The 18,618-nt window shown below is 43.5% G+C and overlaps 1 protein-coding gene across 2 annotated transcripts in view; it reads right to left on the bottom strand.

Annotated features, from left to right (window-relative positions):
- Nucleotides 1–18,618, bottom strand: part of pard3ba (par-3 family cell polarity regulator beta a) — a 174,945-nt gene that overhangs the window by 147,021 nt on the left and 9,306 nt on the right. For both annotated transcript variants that reach the window (XM_064969419.1, XM_064969420.1), the window contains exon 2: nucleotides 8,841–8,945. In XM_064969419.1, coding sequence (XP_064825491.1) covers nucleotides 8,841–8,945 — 105 coding nt within the window. The remainder of the gene's footprint in view (nucleotides 1–8,840; nucleotides 8,946–18,618) is intronic.

Raw genomic sequence — 18,618 nt, 5'->3', positions numbered from 1 at the left:
CGAATTGGTAAAATAGTACAGCAACCAAGCACAGTGCACTTATGAAATCCTACTTATTACCAGCAAAATGATCAACTTCCTAAGTACCTATAGACTTAATGGCCTACAGAAAACATATGCTACCATCTAGTTCCATTTGAATGATGCACTATCCCAATGCTAAATGACTATGACAGGACTTCAATATGGAGAGCCTGAGACTTCGAGAGTAGGCTAATTGCTGTGATAATGTAGCCTTTCTGGTGGTTGAATGCAGTGAATGACAGGTCCACCTGGGTAAATGACTGTCGGGGAGAGGTAAAAAGTGCTGCCACCAGTTATTACGAGGAGTAGAGAGGCTCTCCGGGGATGTTCTTCTAACGCGCTGCATATCCCCTTACATTGAGAAACGGACTACTTTCACATAATCATGGGCACTCATCAGGAACGGAGGGCTGATTATGGGGATTAGTCACACAGGGTGAGTAGAGAGCTGGAGCTCTGATTAGCACAAAAAGGTTCTGTCAAGAGGGTGTGGGTGTGTAGAGGGGGGAGTGTGTGTGTGTGTGTGTGTGTGTGTGTGTGTGTGTGTGTGTGTGTGTGTGTGTGTGTGTGTGTGTGTGTGTGTGTGTGCGTGTGTGTGTATATGTGTACTATAAGCAGGGCTGGGCGATTCATTTGAATGTATGTTTTTGCACGATATTCCAAATGTCTTGCCCGCTTGTTCTCATGTTGTGTTTTTAGTCTCGTCGTCTCCGCTCCTCTGTGCACCTTCCCATTTACACCAGAGATCTGTGCATAATGACGAGATGTACGTCTCCGTCCTAACAATGGGAGTCATTGTCCCAAAGGCGGAAGGCATGCGACAAGCTTCGGTCCAAAATAAGCCCAAAGAAATGCATTGGCCTTATTTTGGACCAATTTTAGCGAGAACTTTGCTTAGCCTCTTCTTCTTAGCCCCCCCCCCCCAAACAAAGTTAAGAGATCACAACTTCCTCTCTGACAAACGGTTTCAACTTGCTACGGGTGTGTTCATAACAATTCAACTGTTCAACCTTGTTCGCTGGCAAATACACTAAATGGTCAAAAGAATGGGCACCAATATGGAGTTGGTCCCCAATTTGCTGCTGCACTAATGCTCTACTCTTCTGGGAAGGCTTTCCACTAGTTGTTGGAACATTGCTGGGGGGACTTGCTTCCATTCAGCAACAAGAGCATTAGTGAGATCAGACACTGATGTTGGGCATGGCTCGCAGTTTTTGTATTTCAATTCATCCCAAGTGTGTTAAATGTGGTTGAGGTCAGGGCTCTGTGCAGGCCAGTCAAGTTCTCCCACACCCATCTCAACAAACCATTTCTGTATGGACCTCGCTTTGTGCACGGGGGCATTGTGATGCTGAAACAGGAAAGGGCATTCACCAAATTTGTTGCCACAAATTTGAAAACACAGAATCGTCTACAATGTCATTGTATGCTGTAGCGTTAAGATTTCCCTTCACTGAAACTAAGGGGCCACGGCTGAACCACAAAAAACAGCCCCAGACCAGTATACAGGCGATTTTTCACACGCTGTGATTCAGCACTCGGTGGTCCCGTTCTGTACACTTGTGTGGATTACCACTTCGTGGCTGAGCTGTTGTTGCTCCAAGACGTTTCCACTTAATAACAGCACTTACAGTTGAGTGGGGAAGCTCGGGCAGGGCAGAAATTTGACAAACGGACTTGTTTGTCAAACAACACGCTCCAAACGGATGGTGCCACATTGAAAGTCACTGAGCTCTTCAGTACGGGCCATTCTACTGCCAATGTTTGTCTATGGAGATTGGATGACTGTGTGCTTGATTTTGTACACCTGTCAGCAACGGGTGTTGCTAAAATTGACAAATCCACCAATTTGAAGGGGTGTCCACATACTTCTAGTTTAGATCCAAGTTGGCTGAACTTGAAATATAAAGATTAGCTGGCTAATCACTAGCACAGCGGGGACTGTGAAGCAACACAAACACTTGCACAGACACACACACACACGCACACACAATACATACACATGGATTTAGTCATGTAGATATGTGGTAGTGGTGGAGTAGGGGCCTGAGGGCACACAGTGTGTTGTGAAATCTGTGAATGTTACGGTAATGTTTTGAAATTGTATAAACTGCCTTAATTTTGCTGGACCCCAGGAAGAGCAGCTGCTGCTTTGGCAGTGACCACGTCATAGTAATCTGGCTGCCCCCTACTATCAAGTCCAGTCATAATTGATTGGATGGCACCGGAGAAAATGGCTGCCGTTTTACGGTCTCCTAACTTAACTTATTTTGTACACAATGTTTCTGCCACCGTCTCTTATGACCGATAAGAGCTTCTATAAATCAGGACAGCGATTACTCACCTCGTATTGAAAGACAATGTTTTCTTAAACGAGTCGGACGAGAGGGAATTACTCCAGACACTTGACAAGGCGCTCTCCAGACAATCGACAAGGCCCTCATTCCCATCATTTGCAGGAGAAAGAGACGGCGATATAAGGTTGTGTGCCTTGTAAGGATTCGGTGGCGAGTGGGTAATTTGACTTTACCATCGGTCCTCTTCAATCATTGGATGATAAAAAGACTAACTACAAGAACGTATACCCTACCAACGGGACATTAAAAAGGGTAATATCTTGCATTTCACCAAGTCAGGGCTGAACGACGACATGAATAACAGAGCTGGCGGATTTTACGCTTTTTCGGCAGAATAGATCAGTTGCCTCTGGTTAGTCAAGGGATGACACTATGTATATTTGTAAACAACAGCTGGTGCACTATATCGAAGGAAGTCTTGAGGTTTTGCTACCCTGAGGTAGAGTACCTAATGATAAGCTATAGACCACACTTTTTACTAAGAGAGTTTTCAAATATGTTCTTCGTAGTGGTCTATTTACCACCACAAACCAATGCTGGCACCAAGACCGCACTCAATGAACTGTATGTGGTCATAAGCAAACAGGAAAACACTCATACAGAGGCGACACTCCTAGTGGCCGGGGACTTCACTGCAGGGAAACTTAAATTAATTTTCCCTAATTCTACCAGAATATTAAATGTACAGAGTACTTTTTATAAACTTTACACCACTTTTATACAACAAACAGAAATGCACTCAAATCTCTCCCTCACCCTCCATTTGGTAAATCTGACCATAATTCTATCCTAATGATTCCTGCTTACAAGCAAAAACTAAAGCAGGAAGCACCAGTGACTCGGTCTATAATAAAATGGTCAGATGAAGCAGATGCTAAGCTACAGGACTGTTTTGCTTGCACAGACTGGAATATGTTCCGGGATTCCTCCAATGGCATTAAGGTGTACACCACATCAGTCACGGGCTTCATCAATAACATCGTCCGCACAGTGACTGTGCGTGCATACCCCAACCAGAAGCCATGGATTACAGGCAACACTCTCACTGAGCTGAAGGGTAGAGCTGACGCTTTCAAGGTGTGGGACTCTAACCCGGGAGCATATATGGAATCCCGCTAGGACCTCTGACAGACCATCAAACAGGCAAAGTGTCAATACAGGACTAAGATCAAATCGTACTACACCGGCTCCGACACTCATCGGATGTGGCAGGGCTTGCTGACAACTAAAGACTACAAAAAGGTAAGCACAGCCACGAGCTGCCCAGTGACACGAGCTTACCAGATGGGCTAAATTACTTCTATGATCGCTTCGAGGCAAGTAACACTGAAACATGCATGAGAGCATCAGCTGTTCCCGGGTGACTGTGTGATCATGCTCTACGTAGCTGATGTGAGTAAGACATTTAAACAGGTCAACATTCACAAAGCCGCAGGACCAGGCAGATTACCAGGACGTGTACTCCGAGGATGCGCTGACCAACTGGCAAGTGTCTTCACTGACATTTTCAACCTCTCCCTGTCGGTGTCTGTAAAACCAACATGTTTCAAGCAGACCGCCATAGTCCCTATGCCAAAGAACACTACGGTAACCTGCCTAAATGACTACTGACCCGTGGCACTCACGTATGTAGCCATGAAGTGCTTTGAAAGGCTGGTCATGGCCCACATCCCAGAAACCCTAGACCCACTCCGCATACCACCCAAACTGATCCACAGATGATACTATTTCAAAACGCACTCCACACTGCCCTTTCCCACCTGGACAAAAGGAACACCTATATGAGAATGCTATTCACTGACTCCAGCTTAGTGTTCAACACCATAGAGCCCACAAAGCTCATCACTAAGCTAAAGACCCTGGGACGAAACACCTCTCTCTGCAGCTGGATCCTGGACTTCCTGACAGGCTGCCCCCAGGTGGTAAGGGTAGGTAACAACACATCTGTCACGCTGATCCTCAACAAGGGGGCCCCTCAGGGGTGCGTGCTCAGTCCCCTCCTGCACTCCCTGTTCACTCATGACTTCATGGCCAGGCACAACTCCAACACCATCATTAAGTTTGCCGATGACACAACAGCGGTAGGCCTGATAAACAACAATGACAAGACAGCATATAGGGAGGTCAGAGATCTATCCGTGTGGTGCCAGGACAATAACCTCTCCCTCAACGTTATCAAGACAAAAGGAGATGATTGTGGACTACAGGAAAAGGAGGACCAAGCACGCCCCCATTCTCATCGACAGGGCTGTAGTGGAGCAGGTTGAGAGCTTCAAGTTCCTTGGTTTCCACATCACCAACAAACTATCATGGTCCAAGCACACCAAGACAGACATGAAGAGGGCAGGACAAAACCTGGCATGGGTCCTCAGAACCTCAAGAAGTTCTACAGCTGCACCATCCTGACTGGTTGCATCACCGCCTGGTATGGCAACTGCTCGTCATCTGACTGAACGGCACAACAGAGGATAGTGCGTACGGCCCAGTACATCACTGGGCCACCAAGCTTCCTGCCATCCAGGACCTCTATACCAGGTGGTGTCAGCGGAAGGCCCTAAAAATTGTCAAAGACACCAGCCACCCTAGTCATAGACTGTTCTCTCTAATTCCGCATGTCAAGCAGTACCGGAGCACCAAGTCTAGCTCCAAAAGGCTTCTTAACAGCCATAAGACTCCTGAACCGCTAATCAAATGGCAACCCGGACTATTTGCATTGGCCCCCTCACCCCCATTTTTACACTGCTGGTAATCTCTGTTTATTATCCATGCATAGACACTTTACCTCTGCCTACATGTACATGTTACCTTAATTACCTCAACTAACCGGTGCCTCTGCACATAGCATCTGTACCTGTACCCCCTGTATATATCCTCGATATTGTTATTTTACTGCTGCTGTTTAGTTCTTTTTTACTTTTATTTCTTATTTTTCACTCAACACATATTTTTCTAAAAACTGCATTGTTGGTTAAGGGCTTGTAAGTAAGCATTTCACTGTAATGCTGTTGTATTCGGCGCATGTGACAAATATAATTTGATACCACCATAGAAATAGAATGTAGAATGTCATTCTTTATGGGTACCACCAGCTGCCTCCTAGGAGGGCCCTGCTTCTGTTACTATAGACACAGAGATAAACTGTGGGACATTGTTGGATGGGTGATAAACATGGAAGCATTTAAACGACTGAGCAGGTAGCTCCCTCTCCTCTGTGGTGTGGCCCCAGCCCCTTGTTGGTCCAGGGGGTCACATATACAGATACAGCCGCACTCCTCCCCCCCTCCATCTTTCTGCATTCCCCTCATCATTCATCAGGCAGGTCTGAATATTCATGAGGAGACTTCTGGCCTGTGTTCCTGACTGGGGGGGGGGGTTAATGGAGCCTCTGGCGTGTGTGTGTGCTGTAATCAAATCACTCCTGCCCCTCATCTCCCACCAGTGGAGCGGGAGCTACGCTACACACATACACAGCGCCATGCCAACCTGCTTGCCCACGGCTCCACAGGTAGGAGAGCCTCGAATGTGAAGGGCTCGCTAGTCGCTACGCTAGCAGACAAATAGACGGTCATTATCTACCATTAACATCTGTGGCTAACGCGGCACACATACTGTGCAGTGGACAATCTCACAATGGACGCCTCATAGATCATTGATGGAGAGAGGAGTGCTGCTGGGAATGAGAGGACAAAAGCAATAAAGATAAAAAACTTTTTTTTCCCATCACAGAGAGGAGTTATAATAAACCATTGACATGGGCTGCGTTCCAAATTGCACTCTATTTCCTTTATAGAGCATTACTTTTGACCAGGGCCCAGTTTTATTAGTCATATGCACGGGATATGGATGGTATACATCGTCCAACAAAATGCTTACTTGCAGGCTCCTTCTCGACAATGTAACAGCAATAACAAATAATTAGAATACAAACATAAACTAAATGGCAGCAGAATTTATAGTCCAATATTTACACGTGTATTGGGTAGGGGGGCGGGGGAAGTGTATAAATTGAGCCGTATAATAGGAGTGTGGTTGCAGCAGCTGTGATGTGTGTGTTGCATGAATGTACTGCTACTGAACATTAGGAACACCTGCAATTTCCATGACTTAGGTTGCCCCAGGTGAAGGCTATGATCCCTTATTGATGTCACTTGTTAAATCCACTTCAAAATCAGTGTAAACATAGGTTAAAAAAGGAGTGTTAAGCATTGAGACAATTGAGACATGGATTGTTTATGTGTGCCATTCAGAGAGTGAATGAATGGGCAAGACAAAAGATTTAAGTGTCTTTGAACACAGCATGGTAGCAGGTGCCGGGCACACCGGTTTGAGTCTGTCAAGAACTGCAACGCTGCTGGATTTTTCATGCTCAACAGTTGGTCCACCACCCAAAGGACATCCAGCCAACTTGACACAACGGTGGGAAGCCTTTGAGTCAACATCGGCCAGCAACTCTGTGGAACGCTTCCAACATCTTGTGGAATACATGCCCTGGCGAATTCGGGGGGCAAAAGGAAGTGTAACTTAATATTAGAAAGATGTTCATAATATTTTGTCCACTCAGTGTACATGTGTGCGTACGTCTGTGCGCTTGTTTGTATGAGTGAGTGCATGTATGCTAAGGAGCAGAGAATCAGACAGGGGGTCAGTTCAAGTGTTCAGCAGTCTGATGGCTTGTCGATAGTAGTGCACTACATAGGTCAATAGGGTGCAATTTGGGACAAATCCATAGTGTCAGAAATAAATCATATGTAATCAAGCTTAATTTCATATCTTAATTAGGATTTAAGTGTTTTTAACAGAAAAGCAAGTGCATGTTTGCTATGCTATCCCGCTTACAATGTGCTAAACAATTTAACAAACATCCCTCAAATGAAAAATGTTGTGATGAGGAGTCAATAGGTTACAGCAAACAGAAAGCTTTCAAGTCATCACCTTGGTGGCTAACCGTGTCTTACACATGGATATCCTATAGTACTACTAGTAAAAGCACATGCAACACCGACAGTATGTTTAGAGTTTTACATTTTGTTTTAAAATATCGTCCTCGTGAGAATGTTATAGCAGGCCATGCAAGCTTTCACCGGCATTCGGTTATGCCGTAACAATCGCCCCAACCCTCCACTCACTCATAAAGCCTTGTAAAACAATGATGCAACACACTTCCCCTACCTTTCACATTTCCTTTATTGTTCGTATTCTTATCTTTCATTATTTCTTATTGTTGTTGCATTGTCGAGAAGGAACCTGCAAGTAAGCATTTCCTTGGACGGAGTAGACCATGAGCATTCCCTACATACAACTAATAAAACTTGAAACTTTAACATCTCGATAAAAATTACCACAGAGCATATCACAAAAGAAAGAGAAGTTTTTTTTTTTTTAAGTTAACAACCGAGTTCAAGCATCTATTATTTATCCCTTTGTCCCTTTAATATTCAGAACTAACTATACTTTTAGATTCAGTCCTGGAGGCACAGGACAAGCACAGTGTGCGTTCCACTCGGCCAGCAAGTTTAAATATAAATTGTTGTCGCAGAACACAGCACCGCCACCGAATAAATATGAATATTCCATTTTCATTCTGTATTCCGTTCTTGCTGAGTAAGTGTTGGTAATTTATCATTCTGCTTCCCGCTTACAAGCAGTTATTAGCACATTTTAGGAATGTATAATGCCAAATATTTTTTTCTTCCTCGAAAGTGGAGCAGTTTGTGTGGGTTCGTGCGTACACAGCAGGTGAAGGAGACCACACAGGTAAGGCATGATACACTAACAATGGTTGCCCATCCGCTGACTCTCACACCGAACCATTCCTCCCTATCTGAGGAACTCCCTTCCCTCATGGTTGAGTTGTTTCAGAGTGAAAAAGAAAAAAGCTTGAACAAGATTAACTGCAAAACACTAAGTGATTATAACTAAACCCTGCCTCTCAGTGAGATGTATGACGCAATCCATCATGCACCAACCAACCATTATCAGACAGGCCAGACCAGATAAGCAAGTCCACAGAGTCGTCAGCACACACTAGTCATAGTTCACAAATGACTGTATGTACGTACATCGTATGGGTTGTTTGCCTCCATTTGAAAGCCAGTAACTAATTTCTGCATCTTGCTGTCATCCCTTCATGACATTTGATAAAGGTGCTTAGGCAATGAGACATATGACCACTTTCTCCCATCCCGCCTGTGAGAGGTTACATGCGTGTTGTGTTAATACCAGGCACCAAGTTGTACTACTCTGTTCACCTGCTCTGGGGTGAAGTGTACCCTAAGGTACAGATCTAGGATCAACTTCCACACTCATAACCTTAACCATTAGCGGGGGAAACGTATAACTGACCAGAGGTCTAGGTCTAGGGGCAAGTTCACCCTGCCCCTGTCCACCCAGACACAGGCTCCACCCAGACTTAGATATTTTCATGATGTATATTAATGTTGACATCATTGGGGGCCTTACCTTGTCTCGGTCCTCCACCAGGTCAGCAAGCAGGTCATCCAGGTCCAAGATGCCCCCGTCACAGTACTCCATGCGGTGGGTCCGAACCAGGAAGTCCTCCCCATTCTGGTAGGCACACGGAAAACATGGAGACATGAGCCTGATAAGAACCTAATCAGGTGGTTATTGGGTAAAAACACATTTTAGTGGTCCTGTATGGCTCAGTTGGTAGATCATGGCGCTTGCAACGACAGGTTTGTGGGTTCGAATACCGGGGCCACCCATGCATAAAATGTATGCACGCCTGACCGAGTCGCTTTGGATCAAAGCAGCCGCTAAATGGTATACATTTACACTTCTGAAAAGCAGTTATTGTTGAAATGGTACCTTTTGCAACCTGCTAATATGAATACAGTAAACTGCAGCAAAAGTGTAATTTCCTCAAACCTTCCTAAGACAAAACTGGGTTATGAAGCGCCAAATGGCTGCACTGTTTCATCTTTCCAGATTCAGAAATATGGTTGTTTTTGTTTACTTACCTCATTATTTCTTAACAACAGGTTATCAAAATGAAATATGGTTGTTTTTGTTTACTTACCTCATTATTTCTTAACAACAGGTTATCAAAATGTATGACAATAGCCAATTACAGTAGTTGTGTTTGTGTAAGTGGTGTTGGGGGCATGTGGGGGGGACGCATTTCTAGTCCCCCCCCACCCACTCCGTGAGAGTGGTGGGCACATTCCTGAAGCGTCACTATAGCAACACAGGTCTGAGAACAGATAGGACACCATCTTCCTGGTATCTTTTGTTCAGGACATAATCTGAAATCTGTGCCATTGTACTAAACAGTAGTGCTGAGCGATTAGTGCTTTTATAAGGTTCGGATTCAGTTCGATTACGGTTTGGATAATATCTTTTTTTTTTACATTAAATGCACTATGCATTGTGGGTTGAATGCTGTAACACAGAATAAAACAATTAATAAAAAGTCCCATGATGGTACTGAGTGTCCATTACTGCTTATCACTTAACCATAATTTATTCATATATATCTTTACTAAAATATTTCAGTTGTGTTAATTACATTTGTTTTATTTGATGACTTTATTATTATTTTATTCCAAGTCTTCTCATCTCTATAGAGCTGCTGCCTATGCGGTCTGACAAAATCACTATCGTAGTAGTTCTTCAAAGTAAATAAGGCATACTTGTTGAATGCCAACTACCAAACCCTTCGCTCATGTATTTTCAAGTCTATCCCCTTGATCGCACATTCTTCTGTCCCTTTTACAGATCAGTAGCAGGTGAAAAAGAAACAGACCGGACAAGTTGGCGCGCAATGCATTATGGTCATTGTAGTTAATTACCACCTTTTCTGAGCTAAACTATGTCGAATATTGGCCTGTTGGAAACTACAACTCCCGACGAAATCACACAGTTCAGGCTTGATCTGATTTATCTCTGGAGAAACTCAGCAATGTGTGCATCTAGCTCACGGAAAATTATGAACAAAATAGAATTCAAAATAATTGAACTGACATTGGTCAATTAGTTGTTTAAAAAATAATAATAATAACACTACTAAGCAGTATTGTCTGAGAGGTGGCCACACAACTCTAGCTTCCCCTTTTTGTGGCCAACAGGTCAAATGCACAAAAAGCAAGATTTGGAGAAGTTTAGGATGTAGGGCACTATTTTTGGCTGGCGTTAAGGTGGCACTAGCGTCAAATGCACATTAGTAGGCAATTTAATTATGTACAGTGCCTTGCAAAAGTACTCATCCACCTTGGCATTTTTCCTGTTGTGTTGCATTACAACCTGTAATTAAAATTGATTTTATTTGGATTTCATGTAATCAACATACACAAAAATAGTCCAAATTGGTGAAGGGAAATGAAAAAAACTGGTTTTAAAAAAAAGTGCTGGCGCAGTGGTTAAGGGCGCTGGCGCAGTGGTTAAGGGCGCTGGCGCAGTGGTTAAGGGCGCTGGCGCAGTGGTTAAGGGCGCTGGCGCAGTGGTTAAGGGCGCTGGCGCAGTGGTTAAGGGTGGTGTTTCCAATGTGTCGGTGTTTCCTCCGACACATTGGTGCGGAGGACGCATGACTTTCAAAGTTCGTCTCTCCCGATCCCGTATGGGAGTTGTAGCTATGAGACAAGATACTAGCTAATAAACAATTGGATACCACGAAATTGGGGAGAAAAAGTGGTGAAATTAAACAAAAATAACAAAAAAAATATTTTTACATGGAAAAGTGGTGCGTGCATATAAACTCAGCAAAAAAAGAAACCTCTCTTTTTTAGGACCCTGTCTTTCAAAAGATAATTCGTAATAATCCAAATAACTTCACAGATCTTCATTGTAAAGGGTTTAAATTCTTGGTGACAGGGGGGGCAGTATTGAGTAGCTTGGATGAATAGCGTGTCCAGAGTGAACTGCCTCCTACTCTGTCCCAGATGCTAATATATGCATATTAGCAGTATTGGATAGAAAACACACTGAAGTTTCTAAAACTGTTTGAATGATGTCTGTGAGTATAACAGAACTCATATGGCAGTCGTAAACCTGAGAAAAATCCAACCAGGATGTGGGAAATCTGAGGTTTGTAGTTTTTCAACTCTGCCATTCCAATATACAGTGTAAATGGGGTCATATTGCACTTCCCAAGGCTTCCACTAGATGTCAACAGTCTTTAGAACTTTGTTATAGGTTTCTACCTGGAAGTGGGGGCGAATGAGAGCTGATTGGGTCAGGTGTCTGGCAGAGTGCCACAGGCTCTGAGGCGCAGTCACAAGAGAGTTAGCTCTTGTTCCATTGCTATTCTACAGACATAGGAATTCTCCGGTTGGAACATTATTGAACATTTATGATAAAAACATCCTAAAGATTGATTCTATACTTAGTTTGACAAGTTTCTACGGGCTGTAATATAACTTTTTGAACTTTTCGTCCGACGTTCGGCTGGACCTGAACGCATGTTTGGATTTGTTTACAAAACGCGCTAACAAAAGAAGCTATTTGGACATAAATGATGGACATTATCTAACAAATCAAACATTTATCATGGAACTGGGATTCCTGGGAGTGCATTCTGATGAAGATCAAAGGTCAGTGAATATTTATAATGCTATTTCTGACTAATGTTGACTACACAATATGGCGGATACCTTTTTGGCTGCTTTGTTGTCTGAACGCTATACTCAGATTATTGCATGGTTTGCTTTTTCCGTCAAGTTTGTTGAAATCTGACACAGCAGTTGCATTAAGGAGAAGTATATCTCTAATTCTATGTATAACAATTGTATTTTCATCAACATTTATGATGAGTATTTCTGTGAATTGATGTGGCTCTCTGCACAATCACTGCATGTTTTAGAACTACTGAACGTAATGCGCCAATGTAGAATGAGATTTTTTTGATGTAAATATGCACTTTATCGAACAAAACATACATGTATTGTGTAACATAAAGTCCTATGAGTGCCATCTGATGAAGATCAAAGGTTAGGGATTCATTTTATCTCTATTTGTGCTTTTGTGACTCCTCTCTTTGGCTGGAAAAATGGGTGTGTTTTCTGTGAGTTGGTGGTGACCTAACAATCGTTTGTGGTGCATTTGCTGTAAAGCATTTTGAAATCAGACACGGTGGCTGGATTAACGAGAATCTTAACTTTAAAAATGGTGTAAAATACTTGTATGCTTGAGGAATTTTAATTATGAGATTTTTGTTGTTATGAATTTGGCACCCTACACTTTCACTGGCCGTTGGCGAGGTGGGACGTTACCGTCCCATATATCCCAGAGAGGTTAAACACTGTTTCCATGCTTGTTCAATGAACCATAAACATGTAATGTACATGCACCTGTGGAACGGTTATTAAGACACTAATAGCTTACAGACGGTAGACAATTAGGACCCTAAAGAGGCCTTTCTACTGACTCTGAAAAACCACAAAAGTAGGATGCGCAGGGTCCCTGCTCATCTGCGTGAACGTGCCTTAGGGATGCTGCAAGGAGGCATGAGGAATGCAGATGGGGCAAGGGCAATAATTTGCAATGTCTGTACTGTGAGACGCCTAAGACAGCGCTACAAGGAGACAGGACAGACAGCTGATCATCCTCGCCGTGGCAGACCACGTGTAACAACACCTGCACAGGATCGGTACATTCGAACATCACACCTGCGGGACAAGTACAGGGTGGCAATAGGCTGAGAGAGGCTGGACTGAGGGCTTGTAGGCCTGTTTTAAGGTAGGTCCTCACCACACATCACCGGCAACAACGTCGCCTATGAGCACAAACCTACCGTCGCTGGACCAGACAGGAATGGAAAAAAGTGCTCTCCACTGACGAGTCGCGGTTTTGTCTCACCAGGGGTGATAGTCGGATTTGCATTTATCGTCAAAGGAATGAGCGTTACACCGAGCCCTGTACTCTGGAGCGGGATCGTGTTGGAGGGTCCGTCATTGTCTGGGGCGGTGTGTCACAGCATCATCGGACAGAGCTTGTCAATGCAGGCAATCTCAACGCTGTGTGTTACAGGGAAGATGTTCTCCTCCCTCATGTGGTACCCTTCCTGCAGGCTCATCCTGACATGACACTCCAGCATGACAATGCCACCAGCCATACTGCTCATTCTGTGCGTGATTTCATGCAAGACAGAAATGTCAGTGTTCTGCCATGGCCAGTGAAGAGCCCAGATCTCCATCCCATTGAGCATGTCTGGGACCTGTTGAATCATAGGGTGAGGGCTCGGGCCATTCCCCCCCAGAAATGTCCTGGAACTTGCAGGTGTGGAGTGGGGTAACATCGCACAGCAAGAACTGGCATATCTGGTGCAGTCCTTGAGGAGGAGATGCAGTGCAGTACTTAATGCAGCTGGTGGCCACACTAAGATACTGACTGTTACTTTTCACTCACCCTTTGTTCAGGGACACATTATTCCAATTCTGTTAGTCACATATCTGTGGAACTTGTTCAGTTTATGTCTCAGTTGTTGAATCTTGTCATGTTCCTACACATATTTACACATGTTAAGTTTGATGAAAATAAATGCAGTTGACAGTGAAGACGTTTCTTTTTTTGCTGAGTATATATTTTCACACCCTTTGCTATGAAGCCCCTAAATAAGATCTGGTGCAACCAATTAGCTTCAAAAGTCACATAATTAATTAAATAAAGTCCACCTGTGTGCAATCTAAGTGTCAAATGATCTGTCACATGATCTCAGTAAATATACACCTGTTCTGAAAGGCCCCAGAGTCTGCAACACCACTTGGTAAGGGACACCACCAAGCAAGCGGCACCATGAAGACCAAGGAGCTCTCCAAACAGGGCAGGGACAAAGTTGCGGAGAAGTACAGTTCAGGGTTGGGTTATAAAAAAAATATCTGAAACATTGAACATCCCACGGAGCACCATTTAAATCCATTATTAAAATAATTAAAAGAATATGTCACCACAGCAAACCCAACATCTCCCATCACCACAAGAACACAATCCCCACAGTGAAGAATGGTGGTCGCAGCACATTGCTGTGGGGATGTTTCTCATCAGCAGGGACTGGGAAACTGGTCAGAATGGAAGGAATGGTGCTAAATACAGGAAAATTCTTGAGGGAAACCGGTTTCTGTCTTCCAGAGATTTGAGATTGGGATGGAGGTTCACCTTCCAGCAGGACAATAACCCTACGCATACTGCTAAAACAACACTTGATTGGTTTAAGGGGAAACATTTAAATGTCTTGGAATGGCCTAGTCAAAGCCCAGACATCAATCCAATTGAGAATCTGATGTATGACATAAAGATCACTGTACACCAGTGGAAGCCATCCAACTTGAAGGAGCTGGCGCAGTTTTGCCTTGAAGAATGGGCAAAAATCCCAGTGGCTAGATGTGCCAAACTTATAGAGACATACCCCAAGAGACTTGCAGCTGTAATTGCTGCAAAGGGTGGCTCTACAAAGTATTGACTTTGGGGGGTGAATAAAACAAGTTCTGTTTTGATGTCTTATTTCTTGTCTGTTTCAATAAAAAAAATATTTAGCATCTTCAAAATGGTAGACATGTTGTGTAAATCAAATGATACAAACCTTTCAAAAATCTCTTTTAATTCAAGGTTGTAAGGCAACAAAATAGGAAAAATGCCAAGGGGGTGAATACTTTCGCAAGCCACTGTAAAAACTGGTGCATTGGCATTTTCCAGCCCTAACGCTGGGTTCGGCAATTTACCCGTCTTATATCAGCACGCTTGCACTCAGACGGGCGGGGTGGAAATATTTGAGGTGTGTGCTGCTAATTTCAGGCAGTGATGATAGGGATATTTATGTTTTAGCAGGAAGTTGGTTATGGCATGAATTTTGACAGCGGAAACGCAGCCTATCCACACTGCCCATACACACATGGAGTAAGAGTAGCCTAATGTGCTTTTGGTGCCTGTATTCATCATATTTAGAAACAAACTAATGTTTTTTCCCTATGATAATTGAGAGGGGAGGTTAAGGCTTTTTTGTGTCTGCCCAATGCAGTCGCAAAGTACTCAAGACTGTCGCTAAAGGGATTGGCTCTTGAGACCGTTTGGAAATAAATGTTAATCACCAAAGCTTTATTAAAATATAAAGTTTGGGCCTCCCAGGTGGCGCAGTGGTCCAGAGAGTGCACAGAGTGCACAGTGTTTCCTCCGACACATTGGTGTGGCTGGCTTCCGGGTTGGATGCAGTACGGCTTGGTTGTGTTGTTTCGGAGGACGCATGACTTTCGACCTTCGTCTCTCCCAAGCCCGTACGGAGTTGTAGCGATAAGACAAGAGAGTAACTACTAATAATTGGATACTACGAAATTGGGGAGAAAAGGGGGTAAAATTTATTTTAAATAAAAAATATATAATGTTTTAAAGGCCTAAAACAGTGAGCCGGCTTTTTAGCAATGCATTGTAGGCAGGGCCACATTATTTTAGCCAAGCAGGCCCCATTTTGGATGTGCGTAAAACCCTCGTCTGCATTGTTTTAATATTATACACCCTTGGCAGAAAATTATTGGTTTTGTTTTGTTTAGAATTTGTTAGGCCTTATCAAAAACTAATTTAATCTTGTTTGACATGTCCATGCTCAGCCATAATGCAATTTACAGTAGGCCTAGCCCCTATTTCAGTGTGAATGCTGTTGAAGACGTACAATTACTTAACAATGTGGACTGCAAATGTGTTCAAGTTAGGCCTACATTTTGTTATTTCGTTTCTGTAAGCCATTTAAACTATAAATGGACTAACATTGGAATTAGATTTGATTCAAGGCGATACATAAGACCATAAATACACAACCTGAAGCAACCATTTCGCCGTGGATCACGTCCTGATTGGCCAGTTGAGGGTCACACCCACAACTTGTTCATTTATCAAAAACCCATCCATTTTGCGCCAAAGTCAGCAATAATGCGCCAATAATTGTGATAGCGAAAATAGCAAAAATATTTGAACCTATAGTGCTACCGCCTGCGCTTAGAGTTACCATTGTGTTAGGTTTGTTACAATAGTCCCTAATGTTACGCAAAGAATAAGTGTCAAGCTTCATGCAACACCAATCAAATCAGATTGACCCTGCTCAGATTCACCTGCTAACAGCTCGATGATATTTACAATAGCAAGTGTGTAGGCAACTACTCGGCCAATAGTCTCAGTGTTTTAGTGGATCATTAGTGGAGCTAGCCTGGGTACCAGACTGGTAACCCGGCGTCAGTGGAGCATCATGTTACGAATGGGCATCTTGCTCTGCTGCATCAAAGTCAGGCTTACACTATCAATAGGGGTCTGGCTTTAACAATGGCCCATGACAGAGAAAAAAAAAGTCAATTGGTTTAAAACAAATAGTCAAGCTGTAATCTCAATGCCAGACACAGGGCCAGCCTCTACTTTCCTTGAGTGGTACTGTATGGGTACCAGAACGATACAACCACACTTGATAGTGGTATAAAATAGAACAATTGAGAAAGGGATAATCAAATGTACAAGCCTAAATTGATTGTGAATTATAACGAAAAGCTAGGTGTGTGTTTGGCTCAACACACACACACGTCGTCGAGGGTACTCAGTGTTACCTTGTGGGAGCAGAGAAACGGATTTAGGCTTACACAGATCCTCTCTCACACATCAAAACAAGAACCCAACTGTAGCACATCTAATCTCCAGGCATAGCACGAATACATCCCTTGAAAAACAGGTTTCACCTGTAGGAAGACCTGCACATTTTTCTCCCTGAGCAGGTGCATGGCACAGTTGTAGGAGGGTGAAGTTTCCCTTAGGTACAGATATAGGATCATCTTCCCCTCCCCCAATCCAAACCTTAACCATTAGTGGGTAAAATACCAAAAGTGACCCCGGATCAGCATAGGGCAACCTCACCAGCCAACCTTCAGGAATGGAGACTGCCGATTGGCTCTCTCCCAGTGACAGAGGAATTAAAGGAAACATCCATAACACTAGAGAGACACTGCACCTGACTGCTCATTCAAATCACTCGGTGCATATTACTACGCATCAGGATTTAGCCTAATTGGCAGTATTTCAGCTTGCTCTCTTGATATATGCATACTCCCATCTGGTTAGTATGTAGATTATTTTTGCCAAACATCTCAAGGCACTTAAAAAAAATGGAATTATTATCTTGCGTAGTTTCTACCACTCTTACTTAATCCTGTCTCATTACGTGACACTTCAAGAGAGTACATTGAAAAACAAAATCAGGACAGAAAAACTGTCTTAAATTCTTGTTGTCAAACTCCATAAATTCCCATGTGTCATGGACATTCACATTTCTTGGGTCCCCTTCAAACCAACGGGACATGTGGCAATGGTGGATCAGTCAACACAATAGAATTAGGCCTAACAGTGACAGTCAGAGGGTACATTTCGGCAAATTACACCGCTAAGTCGCCCATTTGAAGCGATATCTCGAGAGCGTTGAAGCGCATAACGATTAGTGAAGCGCTTCGTCGCTAAATTTGGGGCGCTGGTTTTTCACACTTTAATCCTCCCAACACAATTACACAGCTGAAGGGAAATGTGTTGGATTAGCGTAAGAGAAGAAAAAGCATTAATGAACAAGCCAATAGAAAGCTATGGAGTACCTCAGAGGAGGTACAAGAGAAAGGGAACTGGAATGAACATAGCACTTCAATGTATTATTAGAAGGGAGAGGAACAGCAGCATAGGAAGTAGTGCTTCTCTAGCTACAGTACATAGGAAGTAGTGCTTTGCTCCAGCTACAGTAGCTACTGTACATAGGAAGTAGTGCTTTGCTCCAGCTACAGTAGCTACTGTACATAGGAAGTAGTGCTTTGCTCCAGCTACAGTAGCTACTGTACATAGGAAGTAGTGCTTTGCTCCAGCTACAGTAGCTACTGTACATAGGAAGTAGTGCTTTGCTCCAGCTACAGTAGCTACTGTACATAGGAAGTAGTGCTTTGCTCCAGCTACAGTAGCTACTGTACATAGGAAGTAGTGCTTTGCTCCAGCTACAGTAGCTACTGTACATAGGAAGTAGTGCTTTGCTCCAGCTACAGTAGCTACTGTACATAGGAAGTAGTGCTTTGCTCCAGCTACAGTAGCTACTGTACATAGGAAGTAGTGCTTTGCTCTACCTACAGTAGCTACTGTACATAGGAAGTAGTGCTTTGCTCTACCTACAGTAGCTACTGTACATAGGAAGTAGTGCTTTGCTCTACCTACTGTAGCTACTGTACATAGGAAGTAGTGCTTTGCTCTAGCTACAGTAGCTACTGTACATAGGAAGTAGTGCTTTGCTCTA

The sequence above is a fragment of the Oncorhynchus masou genome, chromosome 6 (genome assembly GCF_036934945.1).
Source record: "Oncorhynchus masou masou isolate Uvic2021 chromosome 6, UVic_Omas_1.1, whole genome shotgun sequence".
Classification (NCBI taxonomy): domain Eukaryota; kingdom Metazoa; phylum Chordata; class Actinopteri; order Salmoniformes; family Salmonidae; genus Oncorhynchus; species Oncorhynchus masou.
The sequence above is the reverse complement of the archived record's forward strand: the minus strand, read 5'-3'. Positions and strand labels throughout refer to the sequence as shown.